Source organism: Schistocerca gregaria, chromosome 3 (genome assembly GCF_023897955.1).
Source record: "Schistocerca gregaria isolate iqSchGreg1 chromosome 3, iqSchGreg1.2, whole genome shotgun sequence".
NCBI classification, from domain to species: domain Eukaryota; kingdom Metazoa; phylum Arthropoda; class Insecta; order Orthoptera; family Acrididae; genus Schistocerca; species Schistocerca gregaria.
Genome location: NC_064922.1, coordinates 386,127,096 through 386,152,035, shown reverse-complemented (window position 1 = coordinate 386,152,035; position 24,940 = coordinate 386,127,096). Strand labels below are relative to the sequence as shown.

Sequence of the window (24,940 nt, the reverse complement as noted above, 5' to 3'; positions counted from 1 at the left end):
TACCTATACAGTTTATGAATTAATAAATTGATGAGACTTAAAAAAATTAAGACAGCTGAAAACAAATAGCTAGGAACAACTGTGTTTTTTATAAAAAGAACAAAAATTGAGATTCGTGTCCCTTCAAAAATCAACATTTCATTTTTAAAGACATCGTATTGAAGCTATAAGCGAATATTTTTGTTAGGTTAATGCACACCATACTGCAGCTATAAGCGAATATTTCTGTTTGGCTAATGCAAAATAACGAAAGAAATTATCAACTAAGCACTGCATTCAAGCACAATACTCTTCTTACTAACAATCCTTAAAATGAACGTTTCAGATATAATACTTTCAGTATTGGGCAAAGCCAAAATGTTGATCCTGTCTCTAACATTCTTATCAACTTCAGTTTTGAAAATGACCTTATTCTATCTGCTGTTTATGATCAAAAGAGACACTATATTCTTGTAAGTGAATTCGATACTAGGAAATCAGTATTTGACATTTGTAACCCTGGTTTGGAAGAAATGAGTGATGGAAGAAATCCGATTTCTCCAGAATCGATCTCATATTTCAATGGCAAAATTCCTTTAATCGTTCTTTTAAATTTTTTAGAGATTTTGCTAACCAAATGCCACACGATTGACTGGGTGCCACTGGTAATTTCGCTTGAGAGAATGCGGGATATGAGAAATGAATTCATACCAGCTGTCCACTGAAATACTATGCTACGTTAGTTCTACTATTATAAAAAGTCTCGCACCATAGTATTAAAACATTTTTTTTTTTGTAATTTTAATTGTTAGTGGTGCCGGTCCTTTTGTGATACAGCCTAGGTAGCCTCCACATAAATGTAGACCTCTGACAGGCTGTTTAGCTTTGTTCTTTCCAGCCAGATTCCTGGCAAGCTGGAAATAGGGCAAAGGAACACTTAATTGGTAAAATTTTGAAAGGAAGTTCAGTCCAAACGTTCGCTTGGAAATCAAGGAAAAAAGCCTTCCAAAAACTTTGGTCAGGACATGGGGATAGGAACTATTTTTAATTTCATGATGGTGTTCCGCCACTCTTCCAGTTAGTGAACCACATAGCTCCTGCATCAATTCAGTAGGACAATGTCACGGGGAGGGTATCGCAATCAGCTCAACAACTTCGCGTCATGGCACAAGAACGCATATTCTTTACACAAGAATATTTATTTGGTATGCTGACAATGCGAAAGAAGCCGCGCAACCTTCGTAAAGGCGGAGTTGTAACACATTTCAGCACCAACAAGGCTTCTGGAGCAGCTGAAAAAACAGGAAAGCCAAGGAAAATGACGCCATGATTTCCCAACAATTTCACCCACCACCGTCAGCCTCTTATGATGTAGTGCTCAGGATTTCTGCCGTTTCAGAAACGCTAGCCAGCCTGGATTTATACTCTGGCTCTCACCTGCAGTCAGCTATGTTCAGTAAGCTCGTCTACACAGATGACGCCAGCCACTAGCCAAAATAAGAAGTCTGCTTGCAGTCTGAGACGAACTGGCGAGCACCACCATCAGACTGTGCAGTCAATAGCTGCAGGCCAGTGCCTGAACTGCTTATGAATGCTGTGAACGTGGTGCCTTTGTACCGTTGGGTCTCACATTACTACAATCTGTTGACATGTCTGGGCCATCTGGCTCCCAGCCTCCAATGCCTGAGCAGCCACACTGTCACTGTTTCTCGGCCTGAGTCAATGCAAGCTGCAGCTGTCCAACACCCAGTGCAGGCACATGCCATCGTCATCAACCATGCTGGAGGCCATCGTTTGGCACCACCTGCCTGGTGTGCTTCCTGCCAAGATGCATAAAAAGGCCACTAGTCTTGGCTGCTTTCTGCTGCCATCACCCCTTGCACCAGTGCCACTGCCACTGTGCTGAGAAAAGTGGCCCAATGACAGCCACCACACGCCATCCTCCAGTTGCTGACGCTGGCATGCTACACCACCCATGGCCACATACGTAACAGAGATCATTGGCCACCTCCTCATCTGTGACTCCACTCCTGCTGTAATTGTTTGGCGTAAATAACTGTTTCAACTGTAAACTTTTCTGTAATGGGTCATTGTACAACACCTCGTCTACCAGCACTATCTGTCGCCATAGAGGTTAAGTCTTGACCTCTACACTTGGCATCAGATGTGTTTTCACCTATACCACGTGGTTATGATAAAACTATCCCTATTTAACACATTATAGCTTGGAAACTAATTACCATACGAGGACCAAACTAGGTAGCATTAATATCAAGGGCATGTGGAAGAGAATTAATCCAGAATCAACTCAATTAAAACACTTTTAATGTGCTGCTAAGGTACAACATACCATTACATACCGGTACCATTACTGCTACAAAAGGGGCTCAATATGGCACCAGTGTCCAGAAGAGTCTGAAAGCGCAGGATTGCATTCTGCACAGCAGAACGAAGCACGTCCGTTGCTATGCTGGCTACCTCTCTTGATGTGATTTGCTTCAGATCAGTAGATATATGAATGATTCGCAGGTAAAACCTGTCCTTCAGGTATGCCCACAACCAGAAATCACAACGAGTGAGATCAGCTGATCGCGCTGGCCAAGCAGTTAAAACGATCGCCTGGTAATTCGATCGTTTCAAAATGTGTTTCAGAGAAGCTGATGAACATCACGACCGATGTGCGGTGGGGCCCAAGCTTGGATGAAAACTGTTGAGTTAAAAGCTTCTCTCTCCTCTAGGCCGGGTATGACGTGCTGGAGAAGCATATCGCAGTAACGCTGACCAGTCACACTGCACGTCTTTGATCCTTGAGCCCCAACCTGTTCAAAAAAGAATGGGCCCATGATGAATGGTGACACATTCACTATACAGAGGAACTTCATGCATAGTGACTGTAGGTGAAGATCTTCACACTTGGCAATTCTGTGTGTTCACCTCACTCGTCAGAGAAAATTGAGCTTCGTCTGTCCATAGGATGGTCAAGGCCAGCCCTCGTCAACTTCAATCATTGCAAGAAAGTGGAGAGCAAAATCAACACTGTTGTTTTGATAGCCGGCCGGGGTGGGCGAGCAGTTCTAGGCGCTACAGTCTGGAACCGCGCGACTGCTAGGTTTAAGTAGTTCTAAGTTCTAGGGGACTGATGACCACAGATGTTAAGGCCCATAGTGCTCAGAGCCATTTGAACCATTTTGTAAAATTTCGGTGAAAATTTCATATACAGTGAAAGAGTTGAAGTCTAACAGGTTACCCATGTGGACGGTGACGTGGCACTGTCGAGAGGGAAGACTATCATGTTTAGCGTATGGCTCTGGAGTATTGTACTGCATCTGCAGCTTGAGCAGCAGCTGATACCACAGTAGCACAACAAACTGTTACAAATCGGTTAGCTACAGTCTGGAATCGCGCGATCGCTACGGTCGCAGGTTCGACTCCTGCCTCGGGCATGGATGTGTGTGATGTCCTTAGGTTAGTTAGGTTTAAGCAGTTCTATGTTCTAGGGGACTGATGACCTCAGAAGTCAAGTCCCATAGTGCTCAGAGCCATTTGAACAAATCGGTTACTTCAAGAACAGCAACGAGCCAGACGCCCTGTGTCGGGTATCCCTTTGACCCCACACCACCGCCTTTTGCGAATTCAATGACGTCAAGCGAGGGCTCATTGGAGGGGGGGGGGGGGGGGTGGAGGCCTGTCGTGTGCGTGCTAGACGAAGTGGTTCTACACCTGGAGTTATGGTCTGGGGTGCGATTTCGTAGGACAGGAGGAGCACTCTCGTGGTTATCGGAGGCACTCTGACTGCAAATTTGTACGTCAATGCGGTGATCTGACCTGCTGAGCTGCCATTCATGAACAGCATTGCAGGGCGTTTCTTGCAACAGGATAACGCTCGCCCACATGCCGCTGTTGTAGCCCAACGTGCTCTACATAGTGTCGACAGGTTGCCTTGGCCTGCTCGATCACCAGATCTGTCTCCAGTCGAGCACATGTCGGCGTGTGTGTGTGTGTGTGTGGTTTGAGGTTTTCGGGCGCTAAACAGCGTGGTCATCAGCGCCCAAACGCACAGAAACAGGAACACATGCGTTGAAGGGACGGAGACGGGCAGCGAACAAGGAGAACGGCTGAAAGACACAGACCTGACGCAGTTCCAAATCCTCACATACAGAGGCAAAACAAGAAGAGAAGAAACGCACTAAAAGAGGAAAGGAAACACAAGGAAAAGGGAACAGAAATCGTAGTGCGACAAGTAGGTAATCGTGACTGGCGGACCTCTTACCTAACACCTAGGTGAGCCAGTCACCCAGGAGCACATTAAAATCCTCTCCCTAAAATCCGAGGCAACAAATTGGACAGGACACAAAACCGTAAGACATTAACCACAGTCGTTGCGTCGTCTTGCCACAAGCACTGCAAATTGTGGGGTCCTCCCGCCGGAATAAAAAACCATGCGTTAAGGGACTGTGCCCGATGCGGAGGCGAGTGAAGAGAACTTCATCCCGCCTGCATGACTGGTAGGACGTACGCCATGGCCGCGTGGTGGCCTTGACCAGACGCAGCTTATTTTCACCGACTGCCAGCCACTCCTCTTCCCATTGACGCATAACACGAAAACGCAAAAGGGAGGTAACAGCATGGAGGGAGACGGCACATTCAACAACGTGAGGGAGGGAACATGCATCTTTGGCAGCCACATCCGCCAGTTCGTTTCCCCTAATACCCACGTGCCCCGCACCCAGCAGAAAGAAACCTCCTTCCCCTGCCGTTGCAGGTGGAGTAGGGCATCGTGGATGTTCTGGACGACCGTATCCGCTGGGTACAAGTGTTGCATGGTCTGATGGGCACTCAGGGAGTCAGAACAGATGAGAAACTTAAGACTGGGAACACATCTCATCTGCTCCCATTCCCGCAAGATCGCAAACAATTCGGCATCAAAGATGGTAAACGTCGCAGGAAGCCGTAACTTGCACACTCGATCAGGGAAAACAACAGCACAACCAACAGAGTCCCCCTGTTTAGAGCCATCCGTAAATACTGGTACATGGTCGGGATGCTGGTTCATTATCGGAAGACAACTCAAGTGTCATCCACAACCAATACTAACTGTTCCTGTATTGACCGATCAAGTGCAACAGGCATGGAACTCCATGCCACAACCTGACATCCGGCACCTGTAAACATAATTCATTCACATTTGAATGCCTGTCTGAATTCAACATTCTGGAAATGACACTGCTTATTAATGTACCTACATTTCACATTTGAAAATGGCTTAACTCGCACTTGCAATGTTTGTCACTTAAATGCATTACCTAGAGGAATGTATTCCCGAAATTTCATTACTCTACATTAATTATTTTTTAGTGTTGGAATTGTCCTTCCCGCTAGTGTATTTCAAGGGTATTCCCGTACATCAGAACACCTTGGAATACTGTGTTACTAGGGTAGTTCCTACCATCAAACAAACTGCCATAGACGAATTGGTGGTGTGTGCTAGTTCATTTCATTTCTGTGAGTGGGTGCTACTGACCCAACTGTCTGCAGTTCAGTTAAAACTGTACGCAATCTGCTAGTGTCCAGGAAATGGACCAAAGCACCACTGATGAGCTGAGCCTACCTCTTCGGTATGGGTTCTTGCGCAACACCAGCCACATCTCTTGCATCGCACATGAAACACCCTATATTATTATTTCATGTCTGCAATAGAAAGACCTGTTGTTCATAACATTAATCAACTGTGACAACTGGTATTAGCGTCTTGAGTAATGTTGGTTGTATTGCTTAGATAATGTTTAAAATACATCATGATGTATAGCATCCATTAATACTTAAATTAGTGAAACAAAATTTCACTAAATGCTATCTCAGCATATTACATCGAAGAAAACATTAGTCTGTATTGCTGAATAGAGGTTTTTCAGTTCGTCAGTGCTATGGGCATCAACTTTATACGAGGGTGGTTTGAAAAGTTCTCGGAATCGTCATGAGAGATCAACGATAGCGCAACAAGTTGTTCACGTGATATTCATTGGACTCTTGCCTGTAGTCACTCGTCTCGTCAGTGCTCTTGGAAGAGAGCTGTGGTGGTGGCGTGGCTCTGTTGTTGTTTCCGTGTAGTGATTTGCGAAGATGGAAAAAATCGAGATTGGAGCAATGATTAAGTACTTCATAAACGGAGGTATGAAAGCAAAGGACATTCTTGCCGATTTCCAGAATACACTGGGGACCCTGCACCTTCATATTCAACTGTTGCCAAGTGGGCAAATGAATTTAAAATTCATCGGGAGAGCTTGGATGATGATCCGCGCAGTTGTCGGCCAAGATGTGCCACTACTCCAGAAATGATTGAAAAAGTGCACAAAATGATCAGGGAGGATCGGCGATTGAAAATACGTGAAATTGATCACGCTTGCCAGATGTCATCTGAAAGGGTATATCACATTTTAACTGAACAATTAGAAATGAAAAAAATTTTCTGCAAGATGGGTGCTGCGACTCTTGATGCTGGATCAAAAACGCATATTGGAACAATGTTTGGCCTGTTTTAGGAGAAGCAAACAAGATTCACAGATGAAACCGCGCGACCGCTACGGTCGCAGGTTCGAATCCTGCCTCGGGCATGGAAGTGTGTGATGGCCTTAGGTTGGTTAGGTTTAAGTAGTTCTAAGTTCTTGGGGACTGATGACCTCAGAAGTTAAGTCCCACAGTGCTCAGAGCCATTTTTTCAAAAGAAGAACTGATACCTGGAGTTGACAACTATTTTGCAGGTCTGGAGGAGTCATTTTCGAGAAGGGATCAACACACTGGAGCGTCGTTGGACCAAGTGCATTAATCTAGAAGGAGACTACATTGAAAAATCAAAAAAGTTTCAGTGATGTAAGTAATTTTGTTCTATTCCATTCCGAGAACTTTTTAAACCTCCCCCGTGTTACAGTGGCCGTGCGTAGCAGCCATCATGCTCCAGACCAGTGTTGTAGAGTCAGTAGAAATTCAGTGTATGAGAAACTCACGCTGAAGAAGCTGTGCTCTGTGGAGTTCCTTAGAACACCAACAGTGTAACCCCCGTGCCTCAGCAGGCCAGGCAGGTCATGGAAGGGCAAGTCCGTGTAACGGACAGCCAGGGAGACCAGCACCGCCGAGTAGGCTGCGGGCACCGTCGTGGCCACCATCAGCACACCCAGCAGCACCAGTCTGCCGGCGCTGTCCGTGCACGCCCTCTCGTGTGCACCTGGCAACATAGCGGAGGTGTGGCGACCCCGCCAGGCAGAAGGCGACAGCGCTGCGCTGTTTGTACACTCATACACACCCTGATCGTTGAGTGTTAGCAATTCTACACCGAGGTGACAGAAGGCATGGGATACTTCCTAATGCTGAGTCAGACCTCATTTTGCCTCACGCAGTGCAGCAACTCGACGTGGCACGTGGCATCCACTCAACAACTTGCTTTAAGTGCACTGCAGAAATATGGAGCCATGCTGCCCCTATAGCTACAGGTCTGTGCGGAGAAGAAAAGTGCAATCTGCACCGCATCCGCAAGGTCCTAATCCGCAACTGCATCCACAGCAATTAATCTGCATCCGCACCGCATCCGCAAGGTCCTAATCTGCATCCGCATCTACAGCAATTAATCCGCACCGCATCTGCAAGGTCCTAATCCGCAACCGCATCCGCAGCAATTAATCCGCATCCGCACTGCATCTGCAAGGTCCTAATCCGCAACCGCATCCGCAGCAATTAATCCGCATCCGCACCTCATCTGCAAGGTCCTAATCCGCAACCGCATCTGCAGCAATTAATCCGGATCCACACCGCATCCGTAAGGTCCTAATCCGCAACCACATCCACATCAGCAGCAATTAATCGCATCCGCACTGCATCTGCAAGGTCCTAATCTGCAACCGCATCCTCAGCAATTAATCTGGATCCACACCGCATCCATAAGGTCCTAATCCGCAACCGCATCCACATCCGCAGCAATTAATCCGCATCCGCACCGCATCTGCAAGGTCCTAATCCGCAACCGCATCCGCAGCAATAAATCCGCACCGCATCTGCAAGGTCCTAATCCGCAACCGCATCCGCAGCATTTAATCCGCATCCGCAAGTTCCTTATCTGCATCCGCATATATTTAAGGTTTGAATGAGTAATTAATAGTAATAGATAGTAGTACTTAGAATTATGGTATGTAATGACATAGTTATTGTTAGGGTGCCATTGCCGCGACAACTTAACTATTTTTGACTTCTTAAATCGCAGGAAATGCTCTATACCTACTGTAAAGCAGACCATTAAAACAGGAAAGTATTGGCGCTCCGGAGCACACACACTAGCGGCTGGGATCTCGTGAGATTGGAAACGCCATTTAAAAAAATAAAATTCAATGTAATAGTATTAAATGATGAAAATACGTGTATAGAAACAATTATCTTTCACTGCTCTTGTGCGCGGTGGCCAAGCTGTTCTAGGCGCTTCAGTCCGGCACCGCGCGGCAGCTACGGTCGCAGGTTCTAATCCTGCCTCGGGCATGGATGTGTGTGATGTCCTTAGGTTAGTTAGGTTTAAGCAGTTCCAAGTTCTAGGGGACTGATGACCTCAGATGTTAAGTCCCATAGTGCTCAAAGCCATTTGAACCAAGCCATTCTTGTGTCAAGGCAGCTGAAAATGACGATGGTTTTAAACTGTACTAGCATGAAACTTCCTGGCAGATTAAATCTGTGTGCCCGAACGAGACTCGAACTCGGGACCTTTGCCTTTCTCGGGCAAGTGCCCGCGAAAGGCAAAGGTCCCGAGTTCGAGTCTCGGTCGGGCACACAGTTTTAATCTGCCAGGAAGTTTCATATCAGCGCACACTCCGTTGCAGAGTGAAAATCTCATTCTGTTACTAGCATATTGCATCATTTACCAACAGTTTATTTTGCACGTTGTCACTCGGTCACTACAAAGTGCTAACTGAAGGCAGCGGATAATTGCAACGGGCACCTGTCTGGTAGACAGTGGGCAGGTTTGCCACACAGAGAGTATTTCACAGGCTACACAAAAGACACAGTCGCGGAAACGGATAAGGCGCAGGTCTCTTGGGTACAGCTACGTCGATCGCTCTACCTGGGCCCTGCAAGATTCCAAGAATGTCAACAGACTTGAAGTTTTCAACTAACATTGCAACATACGTACTGGGCAGATGCCTTGCTCATTATCCGCAGTACCGGATATCCGCGCCGGTCGCGATTTTATCCGCCAAGTAACAAATACCGCGGATATCCGCATCCGCGCACACCTCTGCCTATAGCTGTTCGTAATTGCGAAAGTGTTGCCGGTGCAGGATTTTGTACACAAACTGACTGATGCGTCCTTCCTTTCGACTCTTCGAAATTAAACACATAAGTAGTTTGTACTTGCCACACACTTCTTTATTACAAACACATGCTGTTAATGAAACTAAGAGTAACACGATTATAATAAAAGGCACCTGGCCTACAGAACCAGTAGCAGTACTCAGATTGGAACATTAATGCATTTCAATGTGACAGACCCAGATCTTTCAAAATTTACTCAAGCAATTTTCAGTAATTAAAACAATGTTCATAAAACCCCATTAATAAAATTTAACTGACATAACTGAATGTTTCATGACTTATATCGGAACTGGCTTCCATGTCAAATTCTGAAACTGTTTCCATGGACTGATTTTAATCAGTTGTAACAAATTAAAAGTATTATCAGATTAATTCACTCGACTAAGCTCCTCTTTAGTATTACTCACAGGTACGAGATTCGCATACATTTCATGGCCAGAATATATTAATAGGATGTTAAATAGACTTAACATGGATCCGTTACAATTTTTACGTTGAAAATTAGCGATGGACGCGAGCAGACCGAAAGGTGCTACCATGTAGAAGAGATTCACAGACGAGAAGGTAAAATGGAACTATACTCCACTTTGGGCTACAATTAAGCTTCCAGAAAAGCACAACGCTCCACCGGAGGGTGGAAATGCAGAACACTAACAACGTAACTACAGACGCCCATCCAGGCCCTTAAAATTCCTTCCTCCCCCGTGATACCCCGATCGGAGTTTGCTCGCGTCCTCCACTGCCAATTATCTGAAACATAAACACATCAGCGGCAGACAACATTGTGACGCATCAGATAGACAAACATATCTGCCCAACTCGTTATAAATAAACCTTTAATTATACACAGTACCAATGAACTCAAGCCGAACTAACTTAGGTGACCACTTGCCCAGTAACGGCTCTTAAAATTTGATTAGCCAATCCTCTAAAACAAAGAAATAAAATAATAAAACAGGAACAGGAAATAGGAAAATTATTTCGGCCCGCTCTTGAACGTCAGGCACAGACTTTCGTACTACTTGGCATGACCTCTAGCTACGCATTAAGCACGGCTTCATGTCTATTTGCTGTGCGTAGCTAGCACTCCCTTAAATACCATCAACATATCAATCGCACAGGCCAAGTACAGTGACAAATAACTGAAACAACCAAGACAGTTTTCAGTGCACTCGGCTATTCAATTAACGTGAACAGAACCCACTGAGAAACAATTCGACGACTCCAGTTCGTTCACTTTGAGTAACATGTAACAGACCCTAAGGAAACCTGTCCTTCAAATCTCCAGGAAATCCCAGTCACCATCGGCAAGGGATCTCCATTCGAACGGCGAAACACGCAGCAGCAATAGTCCACGCTCCTTTGTCGTAACGACTCGGTCACTCGCCAGCGCCACACGTCACTGTCGCTCATACAGCTGATACCCGAACGCAAGCCCCTGCAGAGCGCGCGCCGCAGTTAAATAGCCATCCGTCAAAGATGTGAAGACGACAAGCAGGCATCGACAATCGACTCACTACGATCGGGATGACAATCGATGGTGACTGGCGCCAGCAGTGCACCAGCTCAATGACCTCTCGATTATGTTCCACAAATGTTCGGGATTCATGTTGGGCGATGTGTGGGCCCAAATCATTCGCTCTAACAGTCCAGAATGTTCTTCAAACCAATTGTGAACAATTGTAGCCCGCTGACATGGCGCATTGTTATCCATAAAAATTACATCATTGTTTGGGAACAGGAAGTCCACGAATGGCTGCAAATGAACTCCAAGCAGTCGAACATTACCAGGATCCACTCAATTCCATGTAGACACAGCCCACACCATTTTGGAGACACACCGAGTTGTACAGTCTCCTGTTGACAACTTGTGTCACGGTTACTTGGGGTCTGCGCCCCACTTGCACCTTAACATTTGTTCTTACAAGCTGAAATCGGGACCCCTCTGGCCGGGCTATGGTTATCGAGTCGTGTAGGGTCCAGGTAATGTGGTCACGACCCCAGGAGAGGTGCTGCAGACGATATTGTGCTGTTAGCAAAGGCATTCGCGTCGGTCGTCTGCTGTCATAGACCATTGACGCCAAATTTCGCCACTATGTCCTAACGGACACGTTCACCGCACGTCCCACATTGATTTATGCGGTTATTTCACACGGTGCTGCTTGTCTGTTAGCACTGACAACTCTACGCAAACGCCGCTACTCTCGGCCGTTAAGTGAAGGCCGTCGTCCACGGCGTTGTCCGTGTTGAGAGATAATGCCCGGAATCTGTCATTTTCGACGCATTCTTGACGCTGTGGATATTAGAATATTGAATTCCTAACGATTTCAGAAATAAAATCTCCCATGCATCTAGCTCCAAATACCATCCCACGTTCAAAGTCTGTTAATTCCTGTCGTGTGGCCATAGTCACTTGGGAAATCTTTTCACATGAATCGCGTGAATACAAGTAGAAGCTCGGCCTATGCATTGCCCTTTTATACCTTGTGTACGTGATACTACTGCAATCTGTATATGTGCATATCGCCATCCTATGACTCTTGTCGCCCGTGTATTATGTTTAACCCTTTCAAGTACTCCAGTGTTCTCATCATCTTTCGACGAGTGCCTCAGTGCTAGATTATCTACTTCCATAATAAAGCACAACGTAACATTCACACCGTGGTGGACACCCTGAGCACGTCGAGCAATACGAGTTGGCCCCCGCCATGTTTGTATGCCGTTCCTTGCAGACTTGGCAGTTGGCGTTCTCATCACACAGTTTAGCCGAAAAAATACAAGCTGAATGAATATCGGACTAGATTTGCGACTGGATTCAATACTTCCTTGCAAGTAAAATTAACATATAGCTCTTAATGGAACAAAATCGACAGATGTAAAGGCAATTTTGGCAGTGTCCCAAGGAACTTTCATAAGACAGTTACGGTTTACAATGTGTAAGGTGTCAGGCAAATCCAACACCTTCCATGAAAACCCTGACATGATAAGCAAATCCAGTAGTATGTCACATAGTTCCGAATAAATCGTGACATTAAATTAACCAAAGTAATACGAGTAACGAGTAAGCAAATGGAATACCACAGACTAACACAAGAATGCCTAAATGCATGTCATACCTTCCCACTGTGAGACAGACGCAGTTTCGAGGGGAGAAAAGAGAACAGAAGCCGAGAGCAGAACCGTGTTAAGCTAGAAGAAGGCCCTATGATAAGGGACGGACTGGACACCCATGTCGCCAGTTAACCACTAGGACAACGCCAGCTGCAAGTTTTAGCATGAGACTTTTTCGCGTCTCTGTTACGTTAGGACCACCCCCAGCCCATGTTAAAAGCTAGAGCCCTCCAGAAGAACAGTATAGATCTTACAATAACGCTAAAAGTACCACACCAGCTTCAAGTTTTAGCGTGAGACTTTTTACGCGTCTCTGTTACGTTGCAAACTTTAAAAACGTTGCCCCCCCACGAAAAGTATAACGTTTCTCATTGGACAGACAGAATTTTTGTAGGCGGAGCTTAAGGTTAACATTGAGACCCTGATTGGTCAGATGAAAACACAGCCAGATAGTTTTTTTAACCAATTTCGGTAAATGGTAGTAAGGAGAAGTGAGGAGAAGAGTTGCTTCCGAGATGGCAAGGTGAGCGGAGCTGTGCTGCCCGCCGCCGCCCTGACGCTGCCTAAACACCGACAAGATAATGAACGCACGCGATGCCGCATTTTTGAGCGCATAAGGTTTCACTCAAAACTGCAGAAGTCTCATCTGTTACACCCCCTTTTTGCGTAATACTAGTGTCGATCGTCAATTAAAGCTCATGGTGTTCACATTTGCCACTTGAAGTAAAGGTCTGAAACGCGATGATTTTTCTGTTATATAGTTATTGAGAAGCCACATCAGCCACTGTAATTTACGACAAGTTAGATAAGTAATTAAAGATAATTGAGGGTCACTGTAGACCATTTTGATAGTTTTCTTTTTTGTGAAACTTAATTTAAACCTAGATTATAGATGTGATATGGCATAGGCCATCCTTCGATCCATTGTAGAACTTGGAAACCCATTCAGGGAATATTCGTTCACATTTTTGTTGAACGCAGTTGGTTTTTACCATCCTGTATTAAAACACTTCCTTTTATCAATAGTGCAATTTATAAACAATGTTTTGTGAATAGAATAAAATTTCCAATGGTAAACTTAACTGCTTTTTCGACGTTATTTTACCAGCTAACTAAAAATAGGAAAGCCTTGAACCCCTTCCACTAAATCTAGTATTAAGATTCTTTTACAGGGAGTGCAGTGGAGCTGACGCTGAGATCATTAAGTATTTGGTTATATCATCGCTAGTCTCACTGAACTCTTCTGAATTCTACATGTCATGTGTGGTCTGGCGTCTCCTTACCAGCAACAGGTCCCAGGTTCAAACTGGTCAATTCCGTAAAAAGCATGCTCAGAGCGTCGTTGCGTGAAAGTGGTAGGGAGACACGATATAGAACAAACAGACACCACCATGAATGTTAGAAAATGGCGACCCTGCCAGGATGGTAAAATACCATGTTGAAGGTCGACCACATACCTAACTAGGTCAGAAAAATATCTAAATATCTTGTTGAAATTTTTTTTTCTAAAGTTATACATAGATAGTAAGAAATTATTCACTAGAGACATTCTAGCAGAGACAATAGCATAATTAACTAATGAATTTTAATATTGTTAGAATTAAGTTTTCTCTCCAATGCAAGCGCACAGGTGGCGGATACATCGTTGACAAGTTGGTTCTGACCCAACAAGTAAGTGAATTGTTTGTCAAGTCGTGTGAACAAAAAAATTATGAAACGCGTGAGATCGTATGAGCGCATGTTGACGCGAAGTAGGGCGCTTGAATTGCTTTTAAAACAGAAAATAAGGGATTCGGAAAGATTAGCAATGGCAGATAGAGACCTTGACCGAATTGAGGTAGAGACCCAGCATGAAAATGGACAGAGAATAGAGGACAGTACAACAGACGATGCAGTATCGCGAGAAATAGGACAGATAACGCACCATAACGAGGATAATGTACGCCAAGGCACAGAAAACCTAGGTCAGCATACGACAGAGGAGCCGGAAAGTAGTGAGACAGTCGATGAGGATTCTAACTGGCGTCTTGAATACGTAGAACCCATAGTACAAGTAATCAGAGTTCCCTCACCACAGAGTAGAAGGAATGCGAGCAGAAACGTGTCACAGCACAGTTCAATGCAATCGCTTGCGAACCAACACTTGGGCGAAAACACAGAGCGTAGGACGTCGGAAGAAAACACAATAGGACCCACCAATCTGACAGAATTATTACATGCCATGACAAGGCAAAATAAAGACATAGCGAACCAAATTCAAATTCAGAATGCAGAAACCACGAGACAAATGCGTGAGATTAAAGAACAAAACAAAAAAATTCAGTTACACCTAAGTCATATTGAAGACGAGGCAAAAGAATCTCGAGAAGTGATAGGATATTTAATAACAGGTCACAATCAATTGAGAACAGACATTGACAAGGTACAAGCGGACGTACAAACATTGCGTAATGACATTCAGGACGAGATCAAAACATTACGTAACAACACCCACGGAGAAGTCAAGAAACTAGAGAAACAGATAAACGTAATTACTAGAAAAGCAGCAGGTACAGCGCGTGAAATGGTTGAAAACAGTGTGTTACACAAACGTATCACAAAAGCAGCGGTGAGAAAGATATGATAACCGCATAGTCAAAATAGAAGCGCAAACGAAGCGACAATTTCAGAAATTGCGAACAGAGTTGTTGCAAACCATTGAAGAGCGTAGTGAACAGGATCCAACAAGCACAGAGTCTGCAACCACATTCGTATGTGTAACAGCACCGGAAAAACAAACAATTAACGAAGATATTACGCATTTGCGATTCCAATCACAGGCGGAAAGTAACATAAGTGAAATCAGACAGCTTGCACAGCAACAAACACGTTTCGAAATTCTTGATGAACAAACGTCATCACAAACACATGCGGAACCACAAATGTATGTTTCAAGACAGTTTGGATCGTGCAAGGAAGCAGCAAGGTTAGCCAGAGAAGATACCCAAACAATTCGTTACAATGGAAAGCCAGGTCGCGAAGAGTACAGTGCAATGCATTCAGCTACACGTTCACAACCGATGGAAGAAAATTGTTGCGTACCACTCCAACGATACTACGCAAGGGTAGGGGAAAGTTACAGTGGGCAATATCCAATGGATCTACCACAACCGGAAGGAACGACGGGAGAAATGATCAGAAACAAAAGTGGCGAAGAATCGCGAATTTCATATGGAACTATAACGAAGCACGACAACGATCATTTCCTCACAGTCAGAAAATTTCAACAGTTTCGAGAAGGAAACTCATTACATCCACGAACTTTTATTGATGAATTACGAGTAGGATTACCAGAACACTGGACACTAGCACACAAATTAGACTTTATATGTGCACACATGTCAGGAAAAGTCGCAGAAACCATGCAGAATGTTGCAGCGACATGCCGGTCGTACGAAGATTTCAGAGAAAAGTTTCTCTCACGATATTGGTCCAGCGAAGCACAGAACAGAGTGAAGTACGAATTATTGCAGAACCCATATTTTGAAAATTCAGGCGAGAAGAGTCCCGTGAAATTTTTCGAAGTAATGGCAAACAAAAATCAATGCTTAGGTGTACCATACAGTGACGGAGAGTTGATTAAATTATGCGCGATGAAGCTATCATTGAAATACCAGCAATCATTAGTAGGTGGTGGAGACAATGACGTCGAAACATTTAAATGTATTCTAAGGGAACTAGAGTTCATATTTTCGGAAGATGACGGAAGAAAAAGACGAAGCGCACGTGAAAACGAAAGCAAAAAACAGTGGAATCCACAAGACACAGTACGAAGAAACAATAATTACGAACCACGTGATAACTTCGCGCCAAGAAACGACAATAGATTTCAACAAAGAACCAGTTATGGATATAGAAGAGAATATGGCAATAACTATAATTCACCCAGGAATGGCAACAACTATTACAGAGGGAATAACGACAACCGGAACGGGTACTGGAGAACCAATAGACCGACAAATCATCAGCAAAGAAACCACTATCAACAAGTTGAACAAGAAAAAAGAATACAGATAGAAGAGGTGGAGGTAAGACCACCAAACCCTGATAAACGTTCGAATTGACAGCTAAGTGCCCATGCCAAAGAGAATGATGCACCAACCCAGGACAATTGCAGCACCTTGAACAGAGAAGTAAAAATCTTATCACGAGAAGAGACGAAGGAAGAAACAAATCCGCAGGGACCAGATGAAAACGAAGACAAGAAAATAACAATATTGTATTGGGATGAAATTAATTGGGAGAATACTGACGAGGGAGATGAATTACCAGAGGCATGCACAACAAATGTAGGAGGAAAGGACGAAGTAATGAATATTGCAGAGCTATTTGAGATGGAAACCAGGGAAAGCGAATTCAATGAGGCTAATGCGCAGCCGACAGAAGTTGAAAATAAGTTACGAGTGGGCACACAACCCAAAATATACACTCCTGGAAATGGAAAACAGAACACATTGACACCGGTGTGTCAGACCCACCATACTTGCTCCGGACACTGCGAGAGGGCTGTACAAGCAATGATCACACGCACGGCACAGCGGACACACCATGAACCGCGGTGTTGGCCGTCGAATGGCGCTAGCTGCGCAGCATTTGTGCACCGCCGCCGTCAGTGTCAGCCAGTTTGCCGTGGCATACGTAGCTCCATCGCAGTCTTTAACACTGGTAGCATGCCGCGACAGCGTGGACGTGAACCGTATGTGCAGTTGACGGACTTTGAGCGAGGGCGTATAGTGGGCATGCGGGAGGCCGGGTGGACGTACGGCCAAATTGCTCAACACGTGGGGCGTGAGGTCTCCACAGTACATCGATGTTGTCGCCAGTGGTCGGCGGAAGGTGCACATGCCCGTCGACCTGGGACCGGACCGCAGCGACGCACGGATGTACGCCAAGACCGTAGGATCCTACGCAGTGCCGTAGGGGACCGCACCGCCACTTCCCAGCAAATTAGGGACACTGTTGCTCCTGTGGTATCGGCGAGGACCATTCGCAACCGTCTCCATGAAGCTAGGCTACGGTCCCGCACACCATTAGGCCGTCTTCCGCTCACGCCCCAACATCGTGCAGCCCACCTCCAGTGGTGTCGCGACAGGCGTGAATGGAGGGACGAATGGAGACGTGTCGTCTTCAGGGATGAGAGTCGCTTCTGCCTTGGTGCCAACGATGGTCGTATGCGTGTTTGGCGCCGTGCAGGTGAGCGCCACAATCAGGACTGCATACGACCGAGGCACACAGGGCCAACACCCGGCATCATGGTGTGGGGAGCGATCTCCTACACTGGCCGTACACCTCTGGTGATCGTCGAGGGGACACTGAATAGTGCACGGTACATCCAAACCGTCATCGAACCCATCGTTCTACCATTCCTAGACCGGCAAGGGAACTTGTTGTTCCAACAGGACAATACACGTCCGCATGTATCCCGTGCCACCCAACGTGCTCTAGGAGGTGTAAGTCAACTACCCTGGCCAGCAAGATCTCCGGATCTGTCCCCCATTGAGCATGTTTGGGACTGGATGAAGCGTCGTCTCACGCGGTCTGCACGTCCAGCACGAACGCTGGTCCAACTGAGGCGCCAGGTGGAAATGGCATGGCAAGCCGTTCCACAGGACTACATCCAGCATCTCTACGATCGTCTCCATGGGAGAATAGCAGCCTGCATCGTTGCGAAAGGTGGATATACACTGTAGTAGTGCCGACATTGTGCATGCTCTGTTGCCTGTGTCTATGTGCCTGTGGTTCTGTCAGTGTGATCATGTGATGTATCTGACCCCAGGATGTGTCAATAAAGTTTCCCCTTCCTGGGACAATGAATTCACGGTGTTCTTATTTCAATTTCCAGGAGTGTATAATGAAGGAAGTTATGAAGCGATAATTAGAGCATTTAGATGCGATTATGTGGAAGTAGCGACGAAGAAGGAGAAGATAGACGAGGATGAGGAAAAAGTAGAGGATGTAGAAGAAAGCGTAAATGAAGGAAGAAATAGAGAAGAGAAAATAAAAGAGAGAGAAGTAGCAGTCGAAGCTTATCCCACAGAAAGTTCGAATTCACAAGGGAAATTCCTCATGTATGATTCAGTGGAGGATTCGTTGATGCAAGAGGAAGAAGAACAGAACCAACCCTTTCAAATTCAACCAATTGTGAAGGCCATGGTAAGGCATATCCCAGTCAATATAGTAATTGATAGCGGAAGTGAACTGACTGCGATCTCAGAAAATTTATTCATGCAGTGTAATGCCAACGAGGAATTGCCAGTTCTGGAAACACGTAAGATTAAAGTAAGAGGTCCTGTTAGAAACAATGCTGCGGAAGTTACGAGACGAACAATGTTAACTCTTTCGTGCCAAGGTCAAAAGATCGAAGCCAACTTCGTGATTATACCTAAACTAACTGTAGATTTGATTATAGGTGCAGATTTTTTAAATGACAGACGAGCGATAAGAGATATGGGGAAAGGTAGCGTAACATTCGGGAATGTCGCACTTCTCTTTGAGCAAAAGCTAAAATTAGAAGAAATACCAGTTATAAACAAACAATTAAGAATGATGTGAGATAAAGAGGATGAAGAATTAGAATGGTATGCACAAAAGAGGGAATCGCCTCAACTCATGTTAGAAGTCCATAAAGAAATCGACGAAAAATTGCAAGAAGTTAGTATTAAGATTCTTTTACAGGGAGTGCAGTGGAGCTGATGCTGAGATCATTAAGTATTTGGTTATATCATCGGTAGTCTCACTGAACTCTTCTGAATTCTACATGTCATGTGTGGTCTGGCGTCTCCTTACTAGCAACAGGTCCCAGGTTCAAACTAGTCAATTCCCTAAAAAGCACACTCAGAGCGTCGTTGCGCGGAAGTGGCAGGGAGACACGATATAGAACAAACAGACACCACCATGAATGTTAGAAGTGAATGCAAATAATCTAGTAGAAAGTGTCGAAAGCTCTTTAAGACTGTTCACAGACGATGCGGTTGTCTATAAGAAAGTGCTAAAACGAACTCGTTAAACTTCGGTTACAGAATAAATCAGTCTAATCTAAAAGCCGTATATTCAACGAAATACCTAGGTATTACAATTGCGAACAACTTAAATTGGAGGGAACACATAGAAAATGTTGTGAGGAAGGCTAACCAAAGACTGCGTTTTATTGGCAGGACACTTAGAAAATGTAACACACCTACTAAGGAAACTGCCTACACTACGCATGTTCGTCCTCTTTTAGAATAGTGCTGCGCGGTGTGGGATCCTTACTAGATAGGACTGACGGAGCATATCGAGAAAGTTCAAAGATAGGCAGCACGTTTTGCCACAGAAATGATACAGGATTTGGGATGGACATGATTAAAAGAAAGGCGTTTTTCGTTGCGACGGAATCTTCTCACGAAATTCCAATCACCAACTTTCTCCTCCGAATGCGAAAATATTTTGTTGAACCGACTTACATAGGGAGGAACGATCACCACGATAAGATAAGGGAAATCAGAGCTCGTACGGAAAAATATAGGTGTTAATTCTTTCCGCGCGCTGTACGAGATTGGTATAATAGAGAACTGTGAAGGTGGTTCGATGAACCGTCTGCCAGGCACTTAAATGTCATTTGCAGAGTATCCATATAGATGTAAATGTAGAAGAAAGTAGCAACGCCAGAAGACAGTATGAATTTGCAGAATTACCTGCAGATGACTGATGAATGATGCAGGCTCTGGCAGTTGACACTGAACGAAAGTAAACGTAACAAATTGTGTGTACACAGGAAAAGAAATCTACTCCTGTACAACTACGTTGTTGTTGACAATTTGCTGGAAATTGTATCTATCGTAAAATATCTAGCACTTACTATCTAGAGTGACTAGATGTTCGTAGGAAGAATGTTAAGGAAACGTAACTCATTCGCGAAAGAAGTGCTTACAAGACGATTGTTTGACCGACTCTTGAGACTTGTCCATCAATCGGAGAAAATTACCAGGTAGGACAGGTAGAAGACATAGAAAATCCAAAGAAGAGCGGCACCTTTTGTCACGGGGTCGTTTGGTCGGCCGAGAGTGTTATAGAGATGCTCAATAAACTCCAGTGGCAGACGCTACAAAAGGGGCATTAAGGATAGTGCAGAGGTTTACTATTGAAATTACGAGGAAGTACTTCCTGGGAAGAGTCCGTCAACATACGAGGCGTGCTTTTTAAGTAAGTACCGTTTTGAAATTAAAAAAAATATTTGCAAAGATATCTCAATAATTTTATTTTTACATGAAAGCCTATAGCATAATCTACTTTTCTACATAATTTCCGTCAATATCGAGGCACCTGCCGGCCGTAGTGGCCGAGCGGTTCTAGGCGCTACAGTCTGGAGCCGTGCGACCGCTGCGCTCGCAGGTTCGAACCCTGCCTCGGGCATGGATGTATGTGATGTCCTTAGGTTAGTTAGGTTCAAGTAGTTCTAAGTTCTGGGGGACTGATGACCTCAGAAGTTAAGTCCCATAGTGCTCAGAGCCATCTGAACCATTTTTTGAGGAACCTGTCATAACGTTGTACCAGTTTTTCAATCCCCTCCTCACAGAAGTCTGCCGCCTGACTTGTTAACCACTGCATCAGCACTGTTTTGGCTTCGTCATCGTCTTGAAGACGGTGACCACCCAGGTGTTTCTTCAGGGGCAGGAACAGATGGTAGTCACTGGGCGCAAGATCAGGGCTGTACGGAGGATGATCTAGAGTTTCCTATCGAAAAGATGTGATGAGATCTTTGGTCTGATTCGCCACATGTGGACGGGCATTGTCTTGCAGCAAAACGATGCCCTTACTCAAATTGCCACGTCTTTTGTTCTGAATTGAACGGCGCAGATTGTGCAATGTCTTGCAGTAAGCTGCTGCATTGATTGTCTCATTAAGAGGCAGAAATTCCACAAGCAATACTCCTTTTCTGTCCCAAAAAACTGCGCACATGATTTTCCGGGCAGAAATTATTTGCTTAAACTTCACTTTTCTAGGTGAATCTAAATGCTGCCATTCCATGGACTGTTGCTTTGATTCTGATGTGATGTAGGCCACCCATGTTGCATCACCCGTCTGTTTTCTCTCACCTTATTGTCCACTTCGTGCACCAAACTTTCATTAACGGCCGAAGGACGCCGACTCCGCATCACATTTGTGCGCCCATCTTTAAATGATCTCACTCATTTCTACATCTACATCTACATCTACATTTATACTCCGCAAGCCACCCAACGATGTGTGGCGGAGGGCACTTTACGAGCCACTGTCATTACCTCCCTTTCCTGTTCCAGTCGCGTACGTTTCGCGGGAAGAACGACTGCCGGAAAGCCTCCGTGCGAGCTCGAATCTCTCTAATTTTACATTCGTGATCTCCTCAGGAGGTATAAGTAGGGAGATGCAATATATTCGATACCTCATACAGAAATGCACCCTCTCGAAACCTGGCGAGCAAGCTACACCGCGATGCAGAGCGCCTTTCTCGCAGAGTCTGCCACTTGAGTTTGCTAAACATCTCCGTAGCGCTATCACAGTTTCCAAATAACCCTGTTACGAAACGCGCCGCTCTTCTTTGGATCTTCTCTATCTCCTCCGTCAACCCGATCTGGTATGGATCCCACACTGATGAGCAATACTCAAGTATAGGTCGAACCAGTGCTTTGTAAGCCAACTCCTTTGTTGATGGACTACATTTTCTAAGGACTCTCCCAATGAATCTCAACCTGGTACCCGCCTTACCAACAATTAATTGTATATGATCATTCCACTTCAAATCATTCCACACGCATACTCCCAGATATTTTACAGAAGCAACTGCTACCAGTGTTTGTTCCGCTATCATATAATCATACAATAAAGGATCCTTCTTACCATTCCATCACCCATAATGTTTTCTCCGTAAACTGCACACATCTCGCAATGAATATCGATCGCTTTTAGGGCTTTAGCACTAAGAAATCTTATAACAGCCTGTACTTTACAGTCGACGGGACTCACGATTATCGGAGGCATCTCCAACACTCAGTACACAACGTAAACAAGGAAGAATCAGACTGTAATGGCGTCAGTGCCTAGACAACATATGTAGGTACCCAGTGCGCATGCGCAGAACGTCGACCGCAGCGCTGTGACCGCGGTGTGGCAAAACGGTACTTACTTAAAAACACGCCTCGTATTACTTCCTCCCACATACATCTAGCGAAATGACCACGACGAGAAAATCCCAGAAATTAGAGCTGGTACAGAAGTAGACCGGTAATCACCCTTCCTATGCGCCTTTCACGAGTGGAACAGGGAAGCGGGGTTCAGTCAGTGGACAAGGAGTAACCTCTGCCAACCACTGTCAGGTAGCTTGCAGGATATTGATGTAGTTGCAGATGTAGGAAACAAAATGATATGATTGTTCAGTTCATCCTGGAGTATTTGTAGGTCGAACAGTTCACGGGTGTACTGCCGATTCGTAGTGTCCAACGGGCACAATTATTTCGGTGATAAGAAATGTCGCCGTCGTCGGGTGCGCTGACGAAATGAGCTCCTGAGGGCGCGTGGCCCACTTATGTGCCTTGCCCTCGCGAGCCGCTCCGTTCGCTGTCTGCGTCCGCGACAGCTCGTCTGTAGTCGCGGAAATGCTACCGTCGGTGTCTGTGATTGCGTTGATCTAAGTTCTCAGTCCGCTCTGGTTGCAAGGTTGTTTTGTTTGCTGAGGGTCTTCTTAATTAAATTCACTGCTCCTCCCCAAGTCTTACTAATATTATAGCCGCAGTCTCAGTCGATGAAATCGTCCCTGGTGAGAATAACGTCCAACGACGCTGTCCCAGTATTTGGAAGTCTGGGCCAAGATCCAGCTGCATTCGTATTCAGTGGCGTGATTCTTGGACAAACAGTGCTAAGCGACCACTGACTTGTTGGGATACATCAGTTGAGGGTGCCTCTTGTGTTCTCGGCAACGATCTTCGAAGGTGCGCACTGTCGGTCCAAAATACATCTTCCCACATTTACATCGAATCCTGTATACGGCGGCCTTCCACAAGCTGAGATCATCTTTGAGGCCTCCCAGTAATGCTCGTGTTTTATTGAGCGCGTAAATGGCAGTTTTTACTCGGTGCTTCATCAATATGCGCCCGATTTTTCCCTACAGCGCGCCACTGTACGGTATAAATGCACTAACTGCCCCTTCTCTCATGGCTTCTTCCGCTTTCATAGGTTTTACTGTTGTTGTGGGGCGGAGAGCGCGCCTGATCTGCCATTCTAGGTGAGCGTTTTTCCGGAATACAGTTCTGAGGTGTTCCAGTTCCTGGGGCAGACTCTCTTCGTCTGAAAGAGTGCGCGCGCTACGTGCTAATGTCTGTGGTACCCCATTTCTATGCGAAGATGGTGCGAACTGTCTACATGCAAATATACGTCAGTCTGCGTTCTTTTCCGATACACAACGTGACACAGAATGCCATCAGCCCTTCTCTTGACAGTTACGTCCAGGAATTGCAATCTTTCTTCTGCTTCGGTGTCCATACTACATTTGATGTTGGGATATATGGAGTTCAAATGTGTACGGAAGTCAAGGACTTTGTCCCTTCCATGGTGCCATATGACGAACGTGTCATCCAAATAACGGCAAACCACATGGGTTTCCATTTGGATGACGCCAGGGCTTCCTCCTTGAAGGGCTCCATAGATAAATTCGCGACCACAGGCGAGAGTGCGCATAGGATTGCGACTTCTTCCTTTTGTTCATAGTCTCCAATACACAGAAAGAACGTAGATGTCAGGACATGGCTGAAAAAGTCGGTGTTCTTCTCGTCAAGTTACTGACCGATAAGCTCTAGTGACTCTCTTAGAGGTGCCCTGGTGAATATCAAAACGACGTCAAAACTCAGCAGAATATCTTGAGTCTTTCACCCTGAAGTTGTCGAGCTGTTTTACAAAATCTACACAATTACGGATATGGTGAGTGCATTTACTACAAAGAATATTTAGGAAAAAAGAGAGAACACAGGATGGTACACAAAGACATAGAAAAAACACGAACTCACACATGAAATCACATCCGCGAGGAGTGGCTGCGCGGTTAGAGGCGCCATGTCACAGATTGCGCGGCCTCTCCCGCCAGAGGTTCGAGTCGTCCCTCGGACATGGGTGTGTGTTTTGGTCTCAGCATAAGTTAGTTTAAGTAGTGTGTAAGTCTAGGGACAGAATGACCTCAGCTGTTTGGTCCCTTAGGAATTCACACACACACACACACACACACACACACACACACACACACACACACACACACACACTCAACTCACGCATAAAATCACCATCATGTTCAAAAGACAGGACGTAAACATAGCATACACAACAGACAGTTCTATCGAAAAATATACCCCAAAACTGACAGAAGACCTAGACAAGTACCAGAAAGCAGGTATATGTCAACTATAGTGTAAACTTTGTGATGGCAGATAGATATTTCAAACAGGCAGAACATTCGATGTCAGAT

At 45.2% G+C, this 24,940-nt stretch overlaps 1 protein-coding gene across 1 annotated transcript in view; it reads right to left on the bottom strand.

Moving 5' to 3' along the window:
• LOC126355381 (probable glutamate receptor) overlaps positions 1-24,940 on the bottom strand; it is a 71,398-nt gene that overhangs the window by 4,834 nt on the left and 41,624 nt on the right. Inside the window, exon 3 of the mRNA XM_050005675.1 lies at positions 6,981-7,198. Coding sequence (XP_049861632.1) covers positions 6,981-7,198 — 218 coding nt within the window. The remainder of the gene's footprint in view (positions 1-6,980; positions 7,199-24,940) is intronic.